Source organism: Chelonia mydas, chromosome 8, assembly GCF_015237465.2.
Source record: "Chelonia mydas isolate rCheMyd1 chromosome 8, rCheMyd1.pri.v2, whole genome shotgun sequence".
In the NCBI taxonomy this organism is placed as follows: domain Eukaryota; kingdom Metazoa; phylum Chordata; order Testudines; family Cheloniidae; genus Chelonia; species Chelonia mydas.
Window position 1 is genome coordinate 45,298,553 of NC_057854.1, and position 20,355 is coordinate 45,318,907.

A 20,355-nucleotide genomic window follows, 5' to 3' on the forward strand; every position below is an offset into this window, starting at 1 on the left:
GCCAAAATTGCAACTGGTTTCAAAAAACAATTAGAGAAGTTCTTAAAGGATAGGTCCATCAATGGCTATTACCCAAGACGGTCAGGGATGCAACCCCATGCTCTGGGTGTGTCATGCAACCCCTGCCTTCCACAAGTTGGACGACAGGGGATCTCTTGATAAATTGCCCTGTTCTGTTCATTCTTCTGAAGCATCTGGCTCCGGCCACTACTGGAAGACAGGATACTGGGCTAGATGGACCACTGGTCTGAACCACTATGGCCATTCTTATGTACAAGTGGAAGGTGGGCTCCACCTGCCCTTTGAGCTTTTGCATAGTTATAAATTGTGCATATGCATCCTGAATCCCATGAAATTTAGCGGTACGGTAAATTCTGTGCAGACTTCTAAATGCCCTACTTTAGTCAACTAAGCATTGTGTGAAGAACACGTTAATGTATGCAATTTAAAGGAAAAAACCCATGTAGTTTCTTTATAGTTAGAGAAAGGTATCACTGAAGAGAGAGACACTGCTGTAATAGTTCATAAAATTAGATTAAAACTAGAGATGACTACATTTAAACAAACAGATTTAAAATTAAAAAAATGCAAAGCAGGTTACAGAAGAAGGGATTAATACAAAGATACAATACAGAGAAGATACAAACTTGTTTTATTTAGTGGAAGTTTCTTTTGAGTATGTTGGTCAATGTAACACTATTCCATACACTAGTGTATAAGTAGGTATGTAACCTACCCTCTAGTCATTCCGTTTTTGCTGCAGGTAGTAAAAATGGAATAGAGTATGTAATAACTTAGAAGTATATCACTAACTTCAGAAATAATTTCATCTGAGTTGTACTATGATTATTATTATTTTTTTTTTTTTAAAGTCCTACCAACTTGTTTAACTCCAAAGAAAACAAAGAACTGGCTAGCACCTCTCTCTTCCAACCTCACAAACATTATTACCTGCTGCAGACTGAGACACATAGACCTGTGGACTCTGCTGCTGCTGGGCAATGAGGGATGGCATGCAGCTTAGCTGGGAGAAGTGACTGGCAGAAGCAAGGCTGTTTGTCTGCAACTGTTGTGGTTTCACTTTACAGATATTAGGAGGATCTGAGGCGGTTGTAGACTTTGTACTCAGTGAAGAGGTAGTGTATGTTCCAGCTCCTGGATTGGGAAAAAAAACACGTATCATTCAAAAACTTATCTTTGAGTAGGTCTGACAAAATGTTGGAAGCACTGACTACCACAGGCAAGGGTGAATAATAAAAAAGTACTTATACAGACGGCTGTGTGGCTGAGGTGCCAGAACCTTAATATTTCTTAACACATGACTGCGCTTTCTGTTCCAGTTACCCAGAGAATGTCAGTTCACCATAGTAAGAAACTTTCTTTAGTCACCTCAGCTGGGATTAGAGCACACATTCCCTTTAATGGCCACATGAGAGAAGATTTAATTGGATATCGAATTTTTTAATTGTTTACTACTTTTGTAAGCTATAGTAGGAGACAAACACTTTCTCACTAATGTTTGTGCATAGCAGTAGTGAAACCTGTGTTATTTGAAAGTCTTGTGGGATACTTTCATATTACGTATGTTTATATAGCACCTACCACAAAAAGAGTCCTCAGTAGGCACTACTGAAAAACAAACTCTGGAGATTTTCAGACAACTGTGGGAACTGGGTAGCTGCCACAGCTACTGGTTTCCCCAAGGCCAGCAGCATGAAGACTACAAGGTGGGAGAGAACAGCTATATTATACACAAATATCTGTGTAGCCAACTGTAGAGGAGCTTCCTAAAATGAATCTTCCAGATCCACCCTACTGGAAAAGAGACCAAAAAACCCCTCTCTCCAGCTAGCTATGCAGTAAAAGCCTAGGGGAAATATCAGACCTTCCAACAAGAGGGTTTTGGTAGACCATGGCTTGCACAGAACAGAATAGAACCTAATATGTAATCTCAAAGAAAGCAACGAGGTTGGCAAGATCAAGGGGTAACAAGTAAACTGGATAAAGGGGGTGATGCAACACATAATATGCAATGTAAAGCCCTATACCTGATAATGAAGTTGTAGGTGTAACTGATGCCACAGGGATAGGAGGCATTGATGCACTTGAGAAAGAGCTGTAAGTGCCACTGCTTGGTGCACTGCTGCTGCTACTGCTTCCACTGTTACCTCCAGTTATGGGAGATGCTGTTGAGGTTATTGGCGAACTCTTCTCCCCCACATTTGGAGAATTCTCCCATGCTTTACGTGCAGACTCCATCTATTTAGGAAAAAAGGAAGGTGGATTTTTTATTTTTGTTTTTTTAAAAGAGAAACAGGTTAGCTATTTAAAAGATTTTAGCTCTTCAGTTAGTCCTTCTGTTAACAATTCATTTTAGTTAAAAAGGAAATACAGGCTACCTGCGAGCCTCCTTGCTTAACATTTGATCACTATGATTGCACAATGCTATGTGTTCATGCAAAAAACCTACAGCCCTAAGTGGGAGCTCCCAAATAGCTCCAACTGACTAAGTAATCAACCATTTTAAATTTTCAGTACCCAAGATTAAATTTGCTCACACTGATTTGTCTCCCCACGAAGGGAGTGGGAGTAAGGGAAATATATTGTTTCATACATGCTTAAAATACCATAAAATAGGTTCTAAAATAAAAACATTCACTTTAAAATTAAATGGTTTTGATAAGTCATTGGTGCAAAAAGGTAAGAAATTGGACATAGCTGATGCATGTTTCAATGAAAAGTGTCACAACAGCAAGTTTCTACCTTCAGTATGATCCGAAACCATTTAAGGGAGTACAGACAGATCATTTTTGTCAAAAAGGTATATTTGAACACAATGTCCATTTTATTTTATAATTTTAATACAGGACTACACACCATATAACTAGTATGCTTGTTTCGCTGCATATTTTAAGACCTTAAAGAAAATAATTTGGAGCTGAAACTGTGCCACGTAAGTGTCTCATGCCCACTGCTCATGTTAGAGGAAAAAATAAATACAAAAAATGGTCAAATCCTACTTTCTGTAATCATGGATGTATGTAATCTTGCATAGCAACAAACATAGGGTCAAACAGGCTTCTGAAGCATTTAAAAAATACGTATTTCTAAGCTGTTCCACAAACTGATCTAAACAACCTAGTGGTTGACTGGAGCAAAAAAATGAAGATTTTAGCACTGTTATAATTTAACAGCAAATCTTGGAATTCCATGCAATAATTCTAGGGAGAATATTGAGGGACTACGCTAAACTGACAAAGGGAAGGAAATTTTACTATAAATTTTCAAACTAGACATGCCACAAACTTAAATCTTAATTATGGTCCATGAAGTTCTACAATGACAACGGCCCACATATTTAATGTTGAGGGTTAGCCATTGAAGACTATGGGTTCCATGCTGCAATTCTTCATTTATCAGATTACAAACTGTTGAGGGCAGGAACAATTTTCATTTGGTCCCTTGTTCAGAGCCAAACTCATTCAGTGCTGAAAATGCACAAGTCTGATCAGACTGGCCTAGTCACTTGAATTGAGATGTAGCACTTTTTACTGAACAAGTAGTCTCTGACGGCCACACCTCCGATTAAAATGGAGCATGGCTGCAACTACTTCATTTTACGGAAATTAGGTCCGCATGCCCCTAATTTAAGTTATGTTATTTGTCTACACATCATAGAAAATGATGGAAAAACCAATATAACTTTATTTAATTTCCATTGTTGAAGTGTAAAAAGGTATCGGACAGGAGGAGCTATTTCAAGATTTTTTTCCCCTCCACACAAGTGCTTTTGAACACTTCATAGAAAATATGTGACTTGACTACTTCCCTTTTTGGGACAGACTCCTCCCACAAACACATGCATTGAAGCCGAGCCTCTTCTAATAAATATATCAGATGCAGGCCTGTTTTGTGCACACCCCCTTCCACCCTCACACCAGATGAATATTTCCCAAAGCCGAAAGGAAATTATATTCTTAATTGTAAATTAAACTCCTTGAAGCATTCACATGTAGTGTTTTACATGGAGCAATCTCTGAGTGAGACTAAGACCTAGCATCTGCAAGTATGACTGAATGACTCTTTGTTCCTTGATACCTCAGAGTTCAGTGCCTGGATCTTGTGGAACCTTTCCTGTAGGGGAGCCACTGTCTCACCCACATGCTATTTTGATCCTGAGATAGACCATCTTCATAGGGAGAACAAGTCTGTCACAAACCTGGTAAGAATAGCTATATCTAAGACCTTGGATTCCTCAGCCAGGTTATATCACTATCATTACCTGTGTAAACACCATAGAGGAAGATGACAGACAGGTAGTTTTTTGAACTAATATTGGCAATTTCTGGAGACCAACTGAAAAAGTGTCTGTGACAAGGGTCTGACCAGAATATGTAAATAAGCTTTTGCCAGGTCCATTGATGTTGGAAGGTCTCATGGAGTGGTTCCAGTGAGAGCAGAAGCAAGAGTCTCCATCCTGAATTTTGTCTTTTATCAAACCTATTCACTGTCTGGGACCAAATTGGCTCAGACTCCACCCGACCCTTTAACTACGAAGAGCATGTAGCAGAGTCCTGAGCACCTTCCTTTTTTAGACTTTGTTTCCCTAGCTGTAGGATTAGGGCTCCTTCAGAATTAAGTTTCTCATCACCTCTCAAGATCAGAGAAAGGATGAAGGGATGTGAAAGAGCCTGTAATTCCAGGGAGTATCCATGCTGCATCTCTCTCACATACCAGATGTTTCAAACATGTTTGGGAGAAAGAAGTTGTCTCAATTCTAAGACCTTGGGGAAGCAGCAAGAGCATCCAGAATGATTTTACCTTCTTTCTGTGTTTTTTGAGCCTCTGTGGGTTTTTTCATCTGGGGGAGAGGGAGCGTGTTGGATAGTGACTCCGACTGGGCCTTAGCCCGCTCAAGTGCTCCAGGGTCCCAGCATTCAGAAGTCAATAAATGATTGCAGAGGAAGCAAAAGAAAACTTCCCTAAGAAAAAAGGTTTTCTGTGAGCAAGGACAGAAAAACACAGGCAGATTCCTTGCCAAATGACTTGGTTACCCACTTAGAACCTTTAGATGTGACCCTGGAATTTAGAAGCATGGTAGGCAGGGAAGTTTAAGAGGATTGTGGACTTTCCCTGCCAAAGAGACCTTGATCAGCAAAGGCCTGGCTAAGTCCTAACATGGCTGACCTGTCTTTGCAAAGGTGTCTCCCGAGAAGCCTTGGCTGATGTGAGTCAAGCAGAGATCCAAACAAGCCTTCCACTCAGAGTATCTTTCCCTGGCAGAGTGAGGCCCAGAGAAAGGAGCAACTGTGGCAGAGTTCCCCACCCCCCATTTCTTGAGAGGAACTCCTTGCAGATGGAATGCTATGATAGGGGATGGAGGAACAAGAGAGAAGACTGGAGCATTATTCCATTCCAGAAGAAAAGCCTGGAAACTCTTCTTCCTCTAAGGGAGGAGGGTTGGAAGATAATGCTCACTGCTGCCCTCAAAGCAGCTTTTAAAAGCAAGGATTACATTCAGTAGGATGGGAGAATAGCAGCAATGTTCTGTTTGGGTACCAGAGACTCTGGCATAAAGATGGTAGGGGCATGGTCAAGTCCTAGAGTGCCTTGAAAAAGTGTGAACTACCTTTGGTATTTGCAGGAAGAGATGCAAACCCTGAATGTCTGAGTAGAGGGCAGAATACGGGGGGGAGCGGGGGGGAAATAAAAAAATAAACCTTCCCAAAATGTTTGTAGACTCTCAGCACAGATTTTAGACAAAATTTCTCATCATACCTACTGTGGATACAGCTATCATCTATCAAGTGTTTATTAGGACAATCAAATCAGCCTGGTATAGAAGTTCCCCAACAAAGTTACAGGACAAGAAAATATACACAAAAGGAACTCAACACTCTGCTCAGCAGGCTAATGCTTAAAAGGTGTGAAACTGTCTCAGGATGGGTAATATTTCTACCTGTACCAAGTGTTTAGTGAATGAGTTACTTATTTCCAGATGTTGTTCTATTAAGTTTAACATTTAAAGGTAACAATTTAAAAAAGTGCTTCCAGACACCAGAAAGTTAGATTGAAATGTAATGTATTATTTCCTCAAATTTTAACCAGCTAGCAGAGTTTCCCTTGCTAGATTACTCTTCCTTCTCTATTACCTCCCCAAATTAAACCACTCTTCTGACCTCACTCATTTTCTCCCCTTAAAATAGACTAACATTTTTCCTGGTTGAGACACTTTAAACATACAGAAACAAAAAGAGGGGAGGATAATAAAGGAGAATTAACAGTAACTAGGGTTGAACCACTGGGTTGTGCTGTATTCAGTCTATGAAAACTGGAAAGAAACTTTCATCTATCACAAAACCATTTCAGTGAGAAATTCTCACTGGGAGTTGCATGAAAATTCCTTGAAAGCCAGTTAGCTATTCATCCAACCCTGTTTCGAGTGAGTTCTAGTTTGGACAACATTGTGCCTTCTGAAAATTAGAGGAAGTTGCAATGCTTTTACTAGTTCAGTGTATACAAGCACTATCACATAGCTCATCCATGACACTGGAAAGCACAGACCCTCCTAAAAATGCTGCAGCCAAAGGACAGAGACCAGCTTAATAATGTTAGTGAGTTATAGAACACACAATCCAAACCCTCCCAACATCAGACTACATACATGCCATAGAACAAATGCTCTCACATACTTGCTCCACACTGCACAATAAAGGAGCATGAAATGTCAACCACCACAAGTATAGCAAAGCACTTTTGTACTAGTTTATATGAGACAATAGCTGTTGACATAAAATAACTTACTGCCAACCTACTTTTCATTATTTACTACTCCAATCATCTAACTGTACAAGTCACACATCACTAATCAAAAGGAAAAAGAGAGCTAAGAAATTCAAGTACTGCTTGCTGAAGTTAATGCACTACTCAGTTTTTAAAAACCTGTACAACCATCAATCTGTAACCAGCTTGTTTTAAACAGACCTATCCACCAATACGTCAAAATATGACAAGTTTCTGTCATGAGCAGCATGCCACAATATTTACACTCTTACATGTGCCTCCCTAGAATTAACTCTCAGGGTAGTGGGAGTCAAGATTGAGGCCAAGTGTTAATGCAAAATGGGGTTAAAGAAATTTATAATTGAATGCATCCCCTTTGATACACCCTTTTGTTTCAGCCATCTGTTTATATGCAAAAGCAGTTCAGAAGAGGAAACAAAGGAAGGCTCTAAAAAGGTTCACCAGCAAGTTCTCCATTATCTTTTTCCCTTGCATGCAAGAAAATGACCCTTAGAGGGATGTGGTACATACCTTGAGGGTGAGGTCCACGGTAGCGGGAGAAACTGGAGTTAGGCTGGAGCTCTGTTGTAGAGTCTCCCTCCTAGGGAGGGGAAGGGTGTGGGGCAGGGGCACCTGAAAGGCAGGCAACACACATCACATTCTAACTAAGTCTACTACAAAAGCCCCTTAAGAGCAAAAGCTCAAGCAGTGCTAATAAATTAAATTTTCTTCAAGGCTTGAGCTTTTGGCAGGGATGTTTTGACAAACTAGGATGAAAATTTGGAGGGGAAAGGTCATTTAGTATGTGTTCAGGTAATACCTGTCATCTCTGAGAGTGACTGCAGGCTTATTTGTCCATGCACCAATGTTTTCTGTATAGTCGTGTGTTTAGCCATTTGGGAATTTAGCCCCAAATGTACTTTTAGTTCAATGGGGTACAAAATTCTTCCCAAATCAAGCCTGGCCCTATTAGGATCCAAACTCTGAGATGCAACTTCTACCAAAAAAAAAAAAAAAAAAAAAAAAAAAAAAAAAAGAAGAAGAAGAAGAAAAAAAGAAACTATGTTCTTCAAAAAGTCACAGGACCACAAAATAAGCAAAACTATACCTGGCAACTAATGCTTGCATATGGCTATTTCTAGTTTCCTAGCTCTCTTTCAACAGGACTCTCATACAAAGGCAAGTTTAGGAGAAAGAATGCAAATTTGACAAAATGCAATCAATTGTTGCACAAGAAAAAGCTAATGATGGATTTACTCAAGGTCCTAAACGCAAGATCTGAGAAAATGTTGCTATGATCCTTGCTATAGTAATAGTCTCTCACTCCTGTCTATCACCAACTCTTAGTTTAGGCACAGAGCATACAGACCTGCCACTAAGGTGACCAGAAAGCAAGTGTGAAAAATTGGGATGGGGGTGGGGGTAATAGGAGCCTATATAAGAAAAAGGACTGTCCCTATAAAATCAGGACTGTCCCTATAAAATCCGGACATCTGGTCACCCTAGCTGCCACAGAATGAGATTAATCTCAAAATACATGTACTGAAACTTTGAAACTAGACAAAAGCCCAAATCTGTTTTTGCTCGGAGACCATATTTCCTGTGTGTGGATCCAACTCTACCAGGCAACAAGGCAATACACCAAAATCAGCAAGACCAAGGAATTACAAAACAAAGTATCATACTTTGCCTAGGATTTGAGTCTACCACGAACAAATAGCACAAAAAATGTCACAGCATTTGAATGGAAGAGGTGCGCAGGAGTAGCTACAAACAACACTGCCACAAAAATGCATCAAGGATGTTATCACTAAATCCATTTAATAAGAATACATTTTATTTTAAATTGTACGCTCTCTTGGGAGAGATGTAGGAGTAGGACCTGTCACAATTCCCCCAAATCCAGTCAACTCTGAGCTAGTTATATTTGCATTGTTCAAACTAGCAGAATCACAAGGTCCAGGTTCCTACTCTGACAGAGACCCACCAAGTTCAAGACACATTTGAAGTCACTATGAGTCATGCACTATTTGGTACTCTCTCTCACCATGTAAGAAAAACTAATACAGACAACAAATCCACAAAGCCAGTATTGCTGGCTTTGTGGGAAGTACTTCAAGCATTATGATTGAATTCTGCTGTCTACTTTAAACACGCCACTAAATTGGTTCCCTCACATTTGATAGCCACAATTAATTTCAGGATCCAGATCAAAATAATTCTTTAAAAACAAGTCTTTTGGGGACTTCCCTCCGCTTATCTTACAGACTCCACCTCTAACTACTAGTACAGGCCTCTTCTTTCCCTTAGTCTCACAAATGCTGTTGAGAGTAACTTCTCTGTAATTCCTGCTATCTGGAACAGTCGTCCTGAATCTTGACACCCTCTCTTTTCAAGTATCCTCTAAAAATATCTTTACTTTACATAGGCTTCCAAATTTTTCGTTGTTTTAAAAACAAGAAACACCATGTAACACACAAAGAACTCAGAGACAGACACTAACCAAACTGAAGTTATTATTATTATTATTTTTTTTTTTACAGTGGAATTACACAATGAACACCTGGTTAACGTAATAGAAACCGTACTAATAGCTAACTGAATGCAACATTGTGTGCTTTTAAAAAGGAAGACAAGAGTATAAATACATTTTCCCTGTTCTAGGTCAAGAGATTCACTACAATAGACTTACATTAGTCACCAAAGTCTCCTCCATTTTTGTACTGCTAGCAGCCACAGTGTTAGGATGAGAAGAAGGTGTAGTGTAGTCTGTCACAGACTCCTGTGAAGAAAAATAAGTCCATTAAAACGAACCCCCTATCTAAACTAGGTTTTCTAGTCTCAGGTGTAGTCTTTTCAGATAGTGGTTTGACTATCTTTTACATAGAAGCAGTTCACCAAGCAGTATGATGACAGAATTTCATCACACATATTAATTTATTTTCTTAGAAGGCATGTCCAGCAATTCTCACTGCTGAGTTACTTTGCACTAGAAGAATTTGTGGAAGATTTCAGCTCTGTCAGAGGCAACATATCCCAGGAAAGCCTTGCCTTTAATCATGTATGCGGTCCAGATGATAACTTTTCGAAGCTAAACACAACTTTTAATGGCTTTTAATATTAGGCACATAGCTATAAAACACAGAAGAAAACAGTATAAAATAAGATCAGATGTTTCTTAGGTAAGCATATGAAAGATAAGGGTCTCCAGGTTAAAAAAAGAATGGAGGGGATGAATATGCACTTTTCTCTAAAGGGCTGAGACTTATCTTTTCTGAAAAGATGAACAGATGGAGAAATCAAAGTGCACATAAGAAATTTCACTGGTGGCAAGTGGCCAGTGAAAAATTGATCTGGAAATGGCAAGATCTTATCAAGTTTTAAAAAGGTAACTAAGAAGTTAACGCAAAGCAAAAAAGAAGAATTTTTACTAGCTCAATCACAGGATGGAAAACTCCTCGCACTCGTTCCTGAAGTCATATTAAAATTCTTGTATGAGCATTCAAAGCCAACTCTTGGGAATACAAAGACAGGTTTTATGCCCTCTTCCAAACAGCATTTCTGTCTCCATGATTCCTTTTCTAAAGCTATACTACCATGCTTAGTGCGACTAGACAGAGTTGTAGAATTAGTCCTTGCAAAAGGACGTTGGGTCTTGTTTGGAACCAAAAGGAAGACCAAATTGCCATTTCTAGGTCTGCTAATTACTATGTGAGATTAACTTTTTAAAAACACCTCGAGTTCAGAAATATTGGGAAAAGGTATAAAGATGATCCTTGGCCCAATACTAGGGGAGAGATAGTCAATGGCTATTGTTCCTGGATTCCTTCTGGAAACTACCTTTTATGATTTTTCCATGGATGAGACAAGCTCCCCCTTGGATTTTTCTGCACTGGAAAGTGATTTCATGGAACGGATGAGGATGAAAGTTCCAGTCTTCCTTATCCAGGATCATTCTGCTGTGCTCACCTGCCCTCCTATTTAGGTTTCCCTGCACTAAGATCCAAGGTTCACTTTGAACTAGCTGCTGCCAGGGATTACCAGGATACTGTACATACATCCCCCTTTGTTCAAGAAAGTCGTTGTCCTTAATCCTCATTAGGTGATGACTTCCAGCAGAAACATTTTCAGGGAACAAGCTAGGTATGTTGCTTGATATTGATCTGAAATTCCTGCTCTGTGTTCTCTGTACTGATATTGGCTTCCAATGGGGTCTCTCCATTGAGTTAGTATCCACTGCCACCACTCCCTGCTAGGGCTGGTGAAGAGAAATAACTTGAATAATATGGTTCGGTTCTTGTCCTTCTCTGGTTGTCAAAGTACATGGAATACATACTTCTGACCACACTCTTCCAAGTACGATCTCAGGATGCATTAGTCACTGGAGTGGTCACTTGTGGAACCTAATCCGAAGATCCTAGCAGCCTGAACAGAGTGATGTTCTAGCAGGCATTGTAAAGTTAGATACTTTAGATGTCTGCATCTTTTAAAAGTTACTTTGGTTTTAAGAGCCTGCACCAGGCTTCTCATTATCTTCACTCTTACAGGGCTGAACATTGTTTGGGATAAGACTGAAACAAGTTGACTTATAGAATTTCACTAGCAGGGTTGTTGTATTTGCCACTTACTAAGTTACAGGTCTTTATGAATTTATGAGGCCTGATTCTTCATATTATGCCAGTGTAATTACACTGAATTAGTAACAGTGAAGGATCAAGCCCATTGCCTGCCTATGAAAACAGGTGTATACCCCTGCATTCTCAAGGCTGTGATAGTCACTAACAAGATACTGATTAAACCCCCAAGAAGTCATCAGTCTCTTGACAAGATGTTCTTATTTCAGAAAGAGACTTGAGGAACTTCATCAGGAATGGTGCGAATCAGAATACGAAGGTACATGGTCACTAAATCAATGAATGTCAATCTGCCACAGAGATGGCAGACAGAACTGACAGTAGATGCTTCACATTTAAACTTCTTCCTCGTGAAGCTGTTGAGGCTTTAAAATCTAGGATTTCTATCTACCAACAATTCTTTGGGATTATAAATAAAATTGCACATATGCTTGAATTTGACAATCAAATATATTTAAATAACCCAATGGAAGTTAAGTGATGGACAGCCTTCAGGATGTTGGCCAAATTCCTAGAATACAAATCAAGTGCCTTAACTACAAGAAACATTCCACAAACTGTGTGTTTAGGCAACACCCCTCTTGTTGGAAGAATTTTTTTTACTGAACTAAAAATTAAAGGTTGCTAGAAACGCAAGGTGGGTGAGGTAAAGTATTTTATTAGACCAACTTGTGTTTGTGAAAAATACAAGCTTTCAAGCTACACAGAGCTCTTCAGGTCTATGAAAGGTACTCGGTGTCATAGCTAAATACCAGTGGAACAGATGGTTTAGCATAAGTAGCTAACATATTGGAAAAGACAATTTAAGGTGAAGTGGCCAGTTAACACCTCAGCAGTCAGGACAAAAAATGGAGGTTAGCGGGCTAGATTGCTCTAATGAGCCATAAATCCAGTGTCTTTATTAAAACCATGATTTTGACTGTCTAGCAAAGTTATGAATTGAAGCTTCCAGGCTTGTCTTCTGAAGGTTTTATGCAGGTTCCCTTTGAGGAAGGGGACAGAGATGGAGTGACAGCTGGAGCTGGAATATGGAATAGCCAATTTCACTGCTAGTAAGCTCCCTGTCCTGGAGATGGGAGCCTACTAGCGCCAAGAATCCTGCTTTCAGATGAGACTTCCAGGGCTGCTGCTGCGGTGTGGAGACGGTGGCAGCCCCCAGAATCCTGGCTCCAGCTGGGCACTCGCAGACCGGCTACTGTGTTGTAGGGAACCTGCCAGTTTACACTCCAGCTGTGAGCCCTGCGCTGGGCTGAGAGCTTGGGCTGTCAGCCTCAGGTCAGGGGGGCTCCAGCTGTGAGCCCCAGGGCGGTGGGGCTCTAGCTGTCAGTGCCCCACTTCAGTCAGTGGAAGCACTCCAGGTGAGGACACGCACAAATGACAGAAGGAGCATAGTGTGGATGTGAAACACTGCTTTAATTACTGCAGATGGCTGTACCTGGACTTAAGTCAACTTAATTTAGTAGTGCAGCCAAGCCCTAACCCACTAACTCCACTTTTTGTCCTGCAGAGGTGTTAACTGGTCACTTCACCTTAAATGATCTTTTACAATGTGTTAACTATTTACACTAAACCATCTGTTCCACCTTTTATTTAGCTATAATTAAGGCTACATTTATGTCACAGAACCACTCCAGAGACCTCCCTGACATTCTCTGCTTCAGCCCCAGGGGTTGCAGGACTCTGGAGCTGGCAGCCAGTGGGGCCCTGGCAGGGTTCCAGTGACAGACAACAGCAGGGACAAGCGGCCCTTTGCAAAATTCCAGCGACAGACTCCTGAGGGGGCCCTCTCGAGGGTTCCAGCAATGGGCGACAGCCTTGCGGGGGGAGGGAGAATACCTTGGGTGAGCGGCTGGGGGTGTCCCGTTTTCTCTTTGGGATATATGGTCACCCTGCAGCTTCCAGCTGCCATAGTGGTGGGGGAAACCATGGAGCCGCAGCAGCAAGAGTAACAGCCAGATCATGGCTTCTGTGTATTTTTGTTTATTACCTGTGACATGTCCGTGACTTTTACTAAAAATAACCATGACAAAATCTTAGCCTTAGCTAAGACGACAGAGTATCTTCTCCAGATCCAAAGAAGCTGTGCAGCTCAAAAGGTTGTCTCTTTCACTAACAGAAGTTGGTCCAATAAAATATATTACCTCACCCACCTTGTCTCTCTAATATCCTGGGACCAACAAGGTTGCAACACTAAAAGCAAAGTTTAAAGGTTGTCTTTGAGGCTAAAACAATACTTCTCTTGGCTCTACATGATTGTCTTAGCCTTTTGTAGTTCAAGGATGTTATTAATCTTTATTAATATTATACTGAAGAAACCAATAAAATAATTTCTATTTATCTAAATAAAATTCCAAAGCAGTATCAAGAAAAAATGAGAAGTATACGTGCAAGCTTTTTTTTTTTTTTTTTTTTTTTTTTTTTTTTAAACTTGCATGGGCAATCAGAAGTTGAAACAGAGGGGCCAACTTTCCCAGCTACCCTAAGTTGCCTAAAAGGAGGAGAATGTTGTACAAAGCTGAGATGAATCTAGAAGACGATAGACATAGAAGAGTTGGCACTGAGAAGAGAACCTCCTGTGAAGGAAAAGGCTGGTTTAAAGCTACATTATGTATTATCTGAAAAGAAGTTTGATTTGTTTCTGGCTTGAGGTGATTGTCCAAGCCAAGGAGGTTGTTAAATGCTCATCCATTTTAGGCTGCAAATGAAGCAATTTCCCAGGCCTATTGGGACATTTTAGCTTCTTTTAAAGAGCTAGCTTCCATTAACTACAAGTCAGTACCAGGTGGATTCCATTACTTTCAAAACTGGTAGGACTGATCTTGTTGACTGTACCTATGAATTGCAAGATGTGGTTTACATACCATTTTAATGATTTCTGGGGGAGGTGGAGAGGCCAGTGTGGTTTGTTTATTTAGATTTAGAAGACAGCAAGAGTGGTCTCACCATAGAAACATAAGACTGTTGAAACAAATGAGATGCAGCAGCAACTCCAAAAAGCATGTCTCTTCTCATATTATATGGATCATCATCATCCTGACGTTCTATATTTATAATGTAAAGAGCATGACTAAACAACATGGGTGCTCTCATTATGGAGCTTTTTTTGAATGGGTGAAGTACTCTGCTCTGCGGTTCTGGAGTAGCAGACAAGGTATACTTGACTGTTGCAACCTGACTTAGAGAGGGAAAACTCACCATCGTCTTACATGAGCAGTAGGGTTTTTTTTTTTTTTTTAAAGAGACTGCTCACTGTGTTTAGCTTAAAAACTTTAAAATCACTTGTTTGAAAATTATTTACTTTTAATGCTATCTAAAATTAATACAACAATAGAGGAAAACTTTCCCCCTATTTTTCATTTGGTTATACTTGTGCATTTTAGACAACTGTATAGCCATCATCTGTTTTTCCTTGTACAGTCCATTTCACTTTGTCTGGCTGGGTCCTCCAAGGAATAAGGAGAGAAAAACATTTTAAAGACACAAAAATGTGGCTGGAAAACAAAAGCTGGCAGAGGAACTTAAGGACAGGCATGATACCTAAAACTACTTTAAAAACTAGATTTGAAGTTGATGGCGCCACTACCTCAAAGGTGACCTGCAGAGATTTGTGTATTGCTTTGGTAATGTTTTAAAAAAGCCTGAAAGTTTCTCTTCTAAATATAGTTTTCCTGCTTGGTTTTACATTCAAAATTGAAGATTTGTCTACCTGTTTTTCACAGAGGACTCTATGGGTGACTGGAGAACACAATTCTGACATCACAATAATGAGTGAAATTTGAACAACTGAGAGGGCAAGGATTATTTAGGTAAACTGTTGAAAACACTGTTTTGTTAACACCTATTTAACTCAAACAGCTGGGAGAAAAGATCTGCGTGAACATTTCAGCTAAGGGCTGGGATAGCTCCCATTTCAGCACTCTGGTCCTTTAAGCTTCCTGCAGACACCAGACTAGATACTCCTGATAGCTTCAACTTACGTTTAAAAAAAACTTAAAAGAACAATCCCACCCTTTAAAGTCTTCTTTATAGTTAATAAAGGAGCCAAAATATCACAAAAGCCAATTTCTCCCTTTGTGGGTTGCCTGTAACTTCTTGGGATTAGGGAGAGGACAAAAGGATGTCAATGTATGCTGCTAGTGCTATTATATCCAGGGCCTTGCTTTTGGGTAGTCAGCTGAGGCATCTTTCCCATTCTGAATGCTTCCTGGGAAGAGTCAGGCAAAGATGATTATGTTCTCCTTACCCTGATAGGCCTCAATGGGATGCTCTGGTCCTAGAACAAGAGGTTACAAAAAACTCATTGGGCTCTGACAATAAAGGAACTAGGCCCAAGCCAGGATGTACAAAGTAAGATGCAGTCATGGTCTCCCCTGCCAGTCACCAAAAATACTACTTCAGCACCTCAGAGGTTACACTTTTCATCTTACCAGTTTTTGGTGGGCTTAAGACATTTAAGTCTGCTGGTTCAGGGAAACCAATACACAGATACAGACAAGATTAAAAACGGCAGCACCCACTATTTACTCAAACTCACCAACACACCTTAAAACAAACTTTCCACTGCTGGCAACAGGAGAAACATTCATTAGGCTAGAACAGAGATTTCAGAGACTACCTCCTCTCCATGGCAGAGGTCATGTACCACCCCTCATGTCTCTCAAGAGTGAATCTTTCCAAGGATGTGCAGCCTCAAATAACTGCTCTGCAGATTGCTTCCAGTTCACTGGAGAGCATGTAGCAACTCAGTTTAAAGGATCACAGATATGCTCTCAGTTTTTTTTAAGTTGTTTCGGCTAACTTAGAACTATTTAAACAACATTCTTGGAGTCACTAGTATCTCAGATTCCTCAACATATCAAGTACAACGTCACTGCTAGCAACAGAGCAATACTTCCAGCTCAAGATTGACTATCTGCAGGCAACTGAGACAGAACATTACAAACTGGAAGTCCCGAGTCATTAAATTGTCTTGCCAGCGGGTGGTATGTGCCCACCTGCTACTGAAACAATCACCAGTTCCTATTTAAAATGTCCACTTCCCCACTCCAGTTGATAGATAAGGAGCTTAATTTCTGCAGTCGCGTTCTCAATCTTTGTGCGCAATCTTGCACTGGCTGTATGGTGGGCTAGTCCTTTGGTGTAAATTCAAGTAATCTGTAGGCCGCTTTAAAGTTATACTGGATTCAATAGACCCCAGAGGAGTTACCACAACAGCAGAGGATCACTGGGAAGCCTTGGTTATTCCTACCCCTCCCCCCAATTTTGTGCTGTCAGTACAGCATAGCTAAGGATCAGGGCTGAAAGCAAGCAAAGTAGAGGTCTTCCTGTTAAGTGTTATTACAGAAGGTCTCCATAAAATCAGAGAGCAATCTGCAGAGAACGTACAGTGAAGCTTAAGTGTCTTCACCATGTTCCACAGCAATTTTCAAAAGCACTGAAGTCTCACTGAAACTCAATAGGATTTGGACATCTAAATTCTTTACGTGCTTTTGAAAATGTTTCCATACTAAAGCTTATCTTGCAGCTTGATATATGCTGTTTCCTTTGCTGTGGTACTCGAACTTGCAAATTGAGTCTCCCTCCAACATTTTGCTACAACTCTCTGATGATGGTTGACCACCTTGCTCTTGTGCAACTTGGATACACTCAGTGCCTGATTTGAAGTTTAAGGCTTCTGCCTACTCCAACCTCTTTGGTGCTATTCCCCACAGACCAGAACCTAGGGCTCAGAGCACAGACTTATTTTCTATAGCTTAGTGAGCACTTGTAATCACCGATTACCGAGGCAGTGTAACAGTTTAGAACATGTCAACCACAGTCATATACAGGGCACATGATCCACAGCAGTGTTCTATTTTTAAATATTACTTCCTGAAAACAACTACAGGCAAATGGTTTAACTTTTCAACTCCAATGTTTTGTAAGTTCTTCTATGTAATACTTGAATGATTTCATCAGCAGGCAACTAAATGTCATAGCTGATTCAGACATTAAATGACCAATAATGGGTTACAGTTAATGAAATATCTTTTACACACATTGTTCAGTAATGTTCAAGAAATGTGCCACTTTTTGTCTTACCTTTGTATTTGTTCCAAACTCTGGAGCAGAGACAGAGATAATTGTTCCTATTTCAGTACTCAGTTCATTTGCGGCTTTGGTTTCTTTTGTCGAAACAGGGTCTGGACTCCTGATAGTGGTGGGACTGGGCTTCTCCTGTCCCTCAGGCTCTCCCTGCTGGGCATCCTTCACCTTTCTGTTCTTTAGCGAACGCTCTTTCCCAATAGGACCAGGTTTATATTCTTTGTTTTCTACTGGACTCAAGTCTGGAAGCTAAATTAGTGTTTTAACTTGTCAGTGTTGGCTGTTTAGTCAAAACATTTTGTTGACATCTACCAAGACTCAAAAGTCTGACTGTTCCTTGAGGGTGTAAACAGTATGTCTGGGGTTTTTTTTTGTTTTTTGTTTTAAATAAAAGGAAGGTTAGTCTAGTTAGAGATGTTAATCTGGCAACAGATGAGTATCACATATCTCTTAAAAGCACTAATTACCAGCAGGAAGCCAAAGATCTAAGCAGAGCTACTATGGGTGCTATATTAAATGGCATAGGATTAAATAGTCAGTCTAAAGATTAAAAGTGACCTGCAAAGAAGAAAAAATTGCACTAGTGAACTTTAATATACACTGTCTAAAGAGAGCCTAAAAGGTTTTTTCTAGCAATGTTGAACGGATTTTTTTTTAGCTTTAGTAATATTAGGAATATTGAGTCTTCTGTTTTTGCTGGAGCCCTAGAAAACTGGAGGTGGAGGGTTCTCAGCCCTAAGTTGAAGAGACACTGGTGTATGGATGTTTGCCAGACATTTCTTCCACAGTTTTGTTTGCACTAAAAGGGTTTTAAACACAAACTCAAATTTGCAAGTGTTTCCCTGTCTTCTTTTGCAGGAGTAGTGGCTGCGATGGTATATGGCTATATTATCATCAATGTTTTTAAAAGTAAAGTTGATTTCTGTATAACTGTGTGGAGGGAGAGCGCTGAGGGGCTTCTGGGAGTTTGTGGCCACAAAGGAAGAAAAAGTTTAACACCGTGCCATGACACTCAGAAGATACTCCCTTCTTCATAGATGGTGACACCACCAGAGGGTAGACTGCTTGAAGCAGTTCAGTGGCTACTACTGTGAGGCAGCAGGAGCAGCATAATGTCTCTTTAAAGCTAGTGGGCTAGGGTAGGCAGGGCAGCCCTCAATGCATTAATGGAGGCTAAGGGTGAGCAGGGGAGAGACTGGCAGTTTCTCCCTCACCACAAGTACTTCATGACAAGGAATGAGGAGGTTAATTGCTCCAGAGACAGGTAAAGGAGACCCTTCTTTACATGTCTGCCTGCTGGGGAGGCCCCTAAATGGAGACAAAGACAACTCCTACCCAGAGAGTTTGCACCTGTAGGGCTCAAAAGCTGTTGAGAAAGGAGGGGGAAATGGTGTTGGCTAGAGTGGCCACTTAGGTTCATCACTCCTACAGCAGACAGTTCTGCCTCACCCTTCCTCTCCTCTCCTATCTCATCCCCAAGCACAGTACATTGCAGTATAGTTAAAGCAGTACAACCTTCTAGTTAAGAGAAGTCCTAAACGTCTAAGACTTAACTAAAAACTTTGCGTTTAATTTTACTGAAAATCTCTTCCCCCATCAATAGCTCACTTAATTCTCTTGTCTTATGAGGTTATAGTCCTACCAGCAAAAACAAAGTAAATAAGACCTGATATTTGTAAAGTAGAAACAAGCAGAAAAAACAGACTCTCTACCTATGCAATCTGTATACTTGATAAAAACACGGCATTTTTTACCTTTGCAGATCACCTTTATGTAACTCCAATATAAGTGATTTGACACACATACAATATACGCATGTTCTTAATGCACGACTGAGTTCAGTTATATTTTATAAGGTTGTTGATTACTAATGTATTTTCATCAAGTCAATTATATGAACCTTTAGTCTGAGTAGTCCTCTGCTGCTATTAACATTAATTATGCAAATGTCACTGGATTACAGGCTATCTGGTCAGTGTAACGGTTATCAAAACTATGCTGGCTCTTTAACAAGTAGATGCACTCTAATGACCTTCAATTTTCTAAGTCATGATGGGGTAAGTAACCAATTTGTCTTCAGAAAAAAACCTAAGGGGTTCCCAGTAGACAAGTGTACTGGGACCACTGCTGGGACTCAGGCAACAGGAAGAGGACCTGGGAACTCAGGGCTGGGGTCAGTACCTTAACCACCAACTTATTCCAAAACACTGGAGAGGGCTGCTGCAGTGTGAGAAGCCAGTGTTCTTCCCCTGTCCCCCAGCTTTTCCTGTCCCCCTATTTCCTACAAGCCTATGTATTTGACGGTGAGGAAAAGAGATCAGGACCCATTTGGTTAGCAGACAATCCAGTCTGTCCTATACCACAGGAGTTTTCTCCTCCATCTCCCTCTAGACTGCTAAATATTCCTGTGGGGACGAGCATTTTAGCATGCAACTAGCAAAGGAAGACCAGATAGAGGCTCTAAACATGACAGTATAAATAATATAATGTCTATACACAATTTTTAAAGGAAAACCGAGATAGGCCATTTATTGTTATGAAAAAAAGTGATTTCAGAGACATCCCCACTTTAAAAAAGTAGGTTTGGATGTTCTGAAGGAGGCTTAGATTGCTCAGACAGCATATATTTATAGGTTCTTTCTACATGGCTGATTTGGTAACTGTGTAAACTGATTCACAGCATCTTCTCTGACTAACACACAGCGGGAAACGAGGTCTGTCTTATTTGGATCATACCTGTAACAGTTCCTTTAATTTTTTTCAAGCCACAGTTCTGGTATTTTTCCTTTTGACTGGACTTCTCTGCCACCCAGGAGCCCACTATACAGGCTTCTACTGTTAACTGAAGATCTTC

General features: G+C 40.3%; 1 protein-coding gene across 48 annotated transcripts in view; it reads right to left on the reverse strand.

Annotated features, from left to right (window-relative positions):
- The window catches only part of PRRC2C (proline rich coiled-coil 2C), a 114,513-nt gene that overhangs the window by 36,935 nt on the left and 57,223 nt on the right, over positions 1-20,355 (reverse strand). For 24 of the 48 annotated variants that reach the window (XR_006283479.1, XR_006283478.1, XM_027823664.3 and 21 more), the window contains 5 exons: positions 17,499-17,750; positions 9,476-9,565; positions 7,315-7,416; positions 2,049-2,259; positions 952-1,155 (listed from right to left, as the gene is read on the reverse strand). Coding sequence is in view for 46 of the 48 variants with exons in the window: in XM_027823664.3 (XP_027679465.2) it covers positions 952-1,155; positions 2,049-2,259; positions 7,315-7,416; positions 9,476-9,565; positions 17,499-17,750 (859 nt within the window). In the remaining 2 variants the exon portion in view is untranslated. The remainder of the gene's footprint in view (positions 1-951; positions 1,156-2,048; positions 2,260-7,314; positions 7,417-9,475; positions 9,566-17,498; positions 17,751-20,355) is intronic. The other 24 variants (XM_043521463.1, XM_043521449.1, XM_043521462.1 and 21 more) reach the window with 2 other exon arrangements.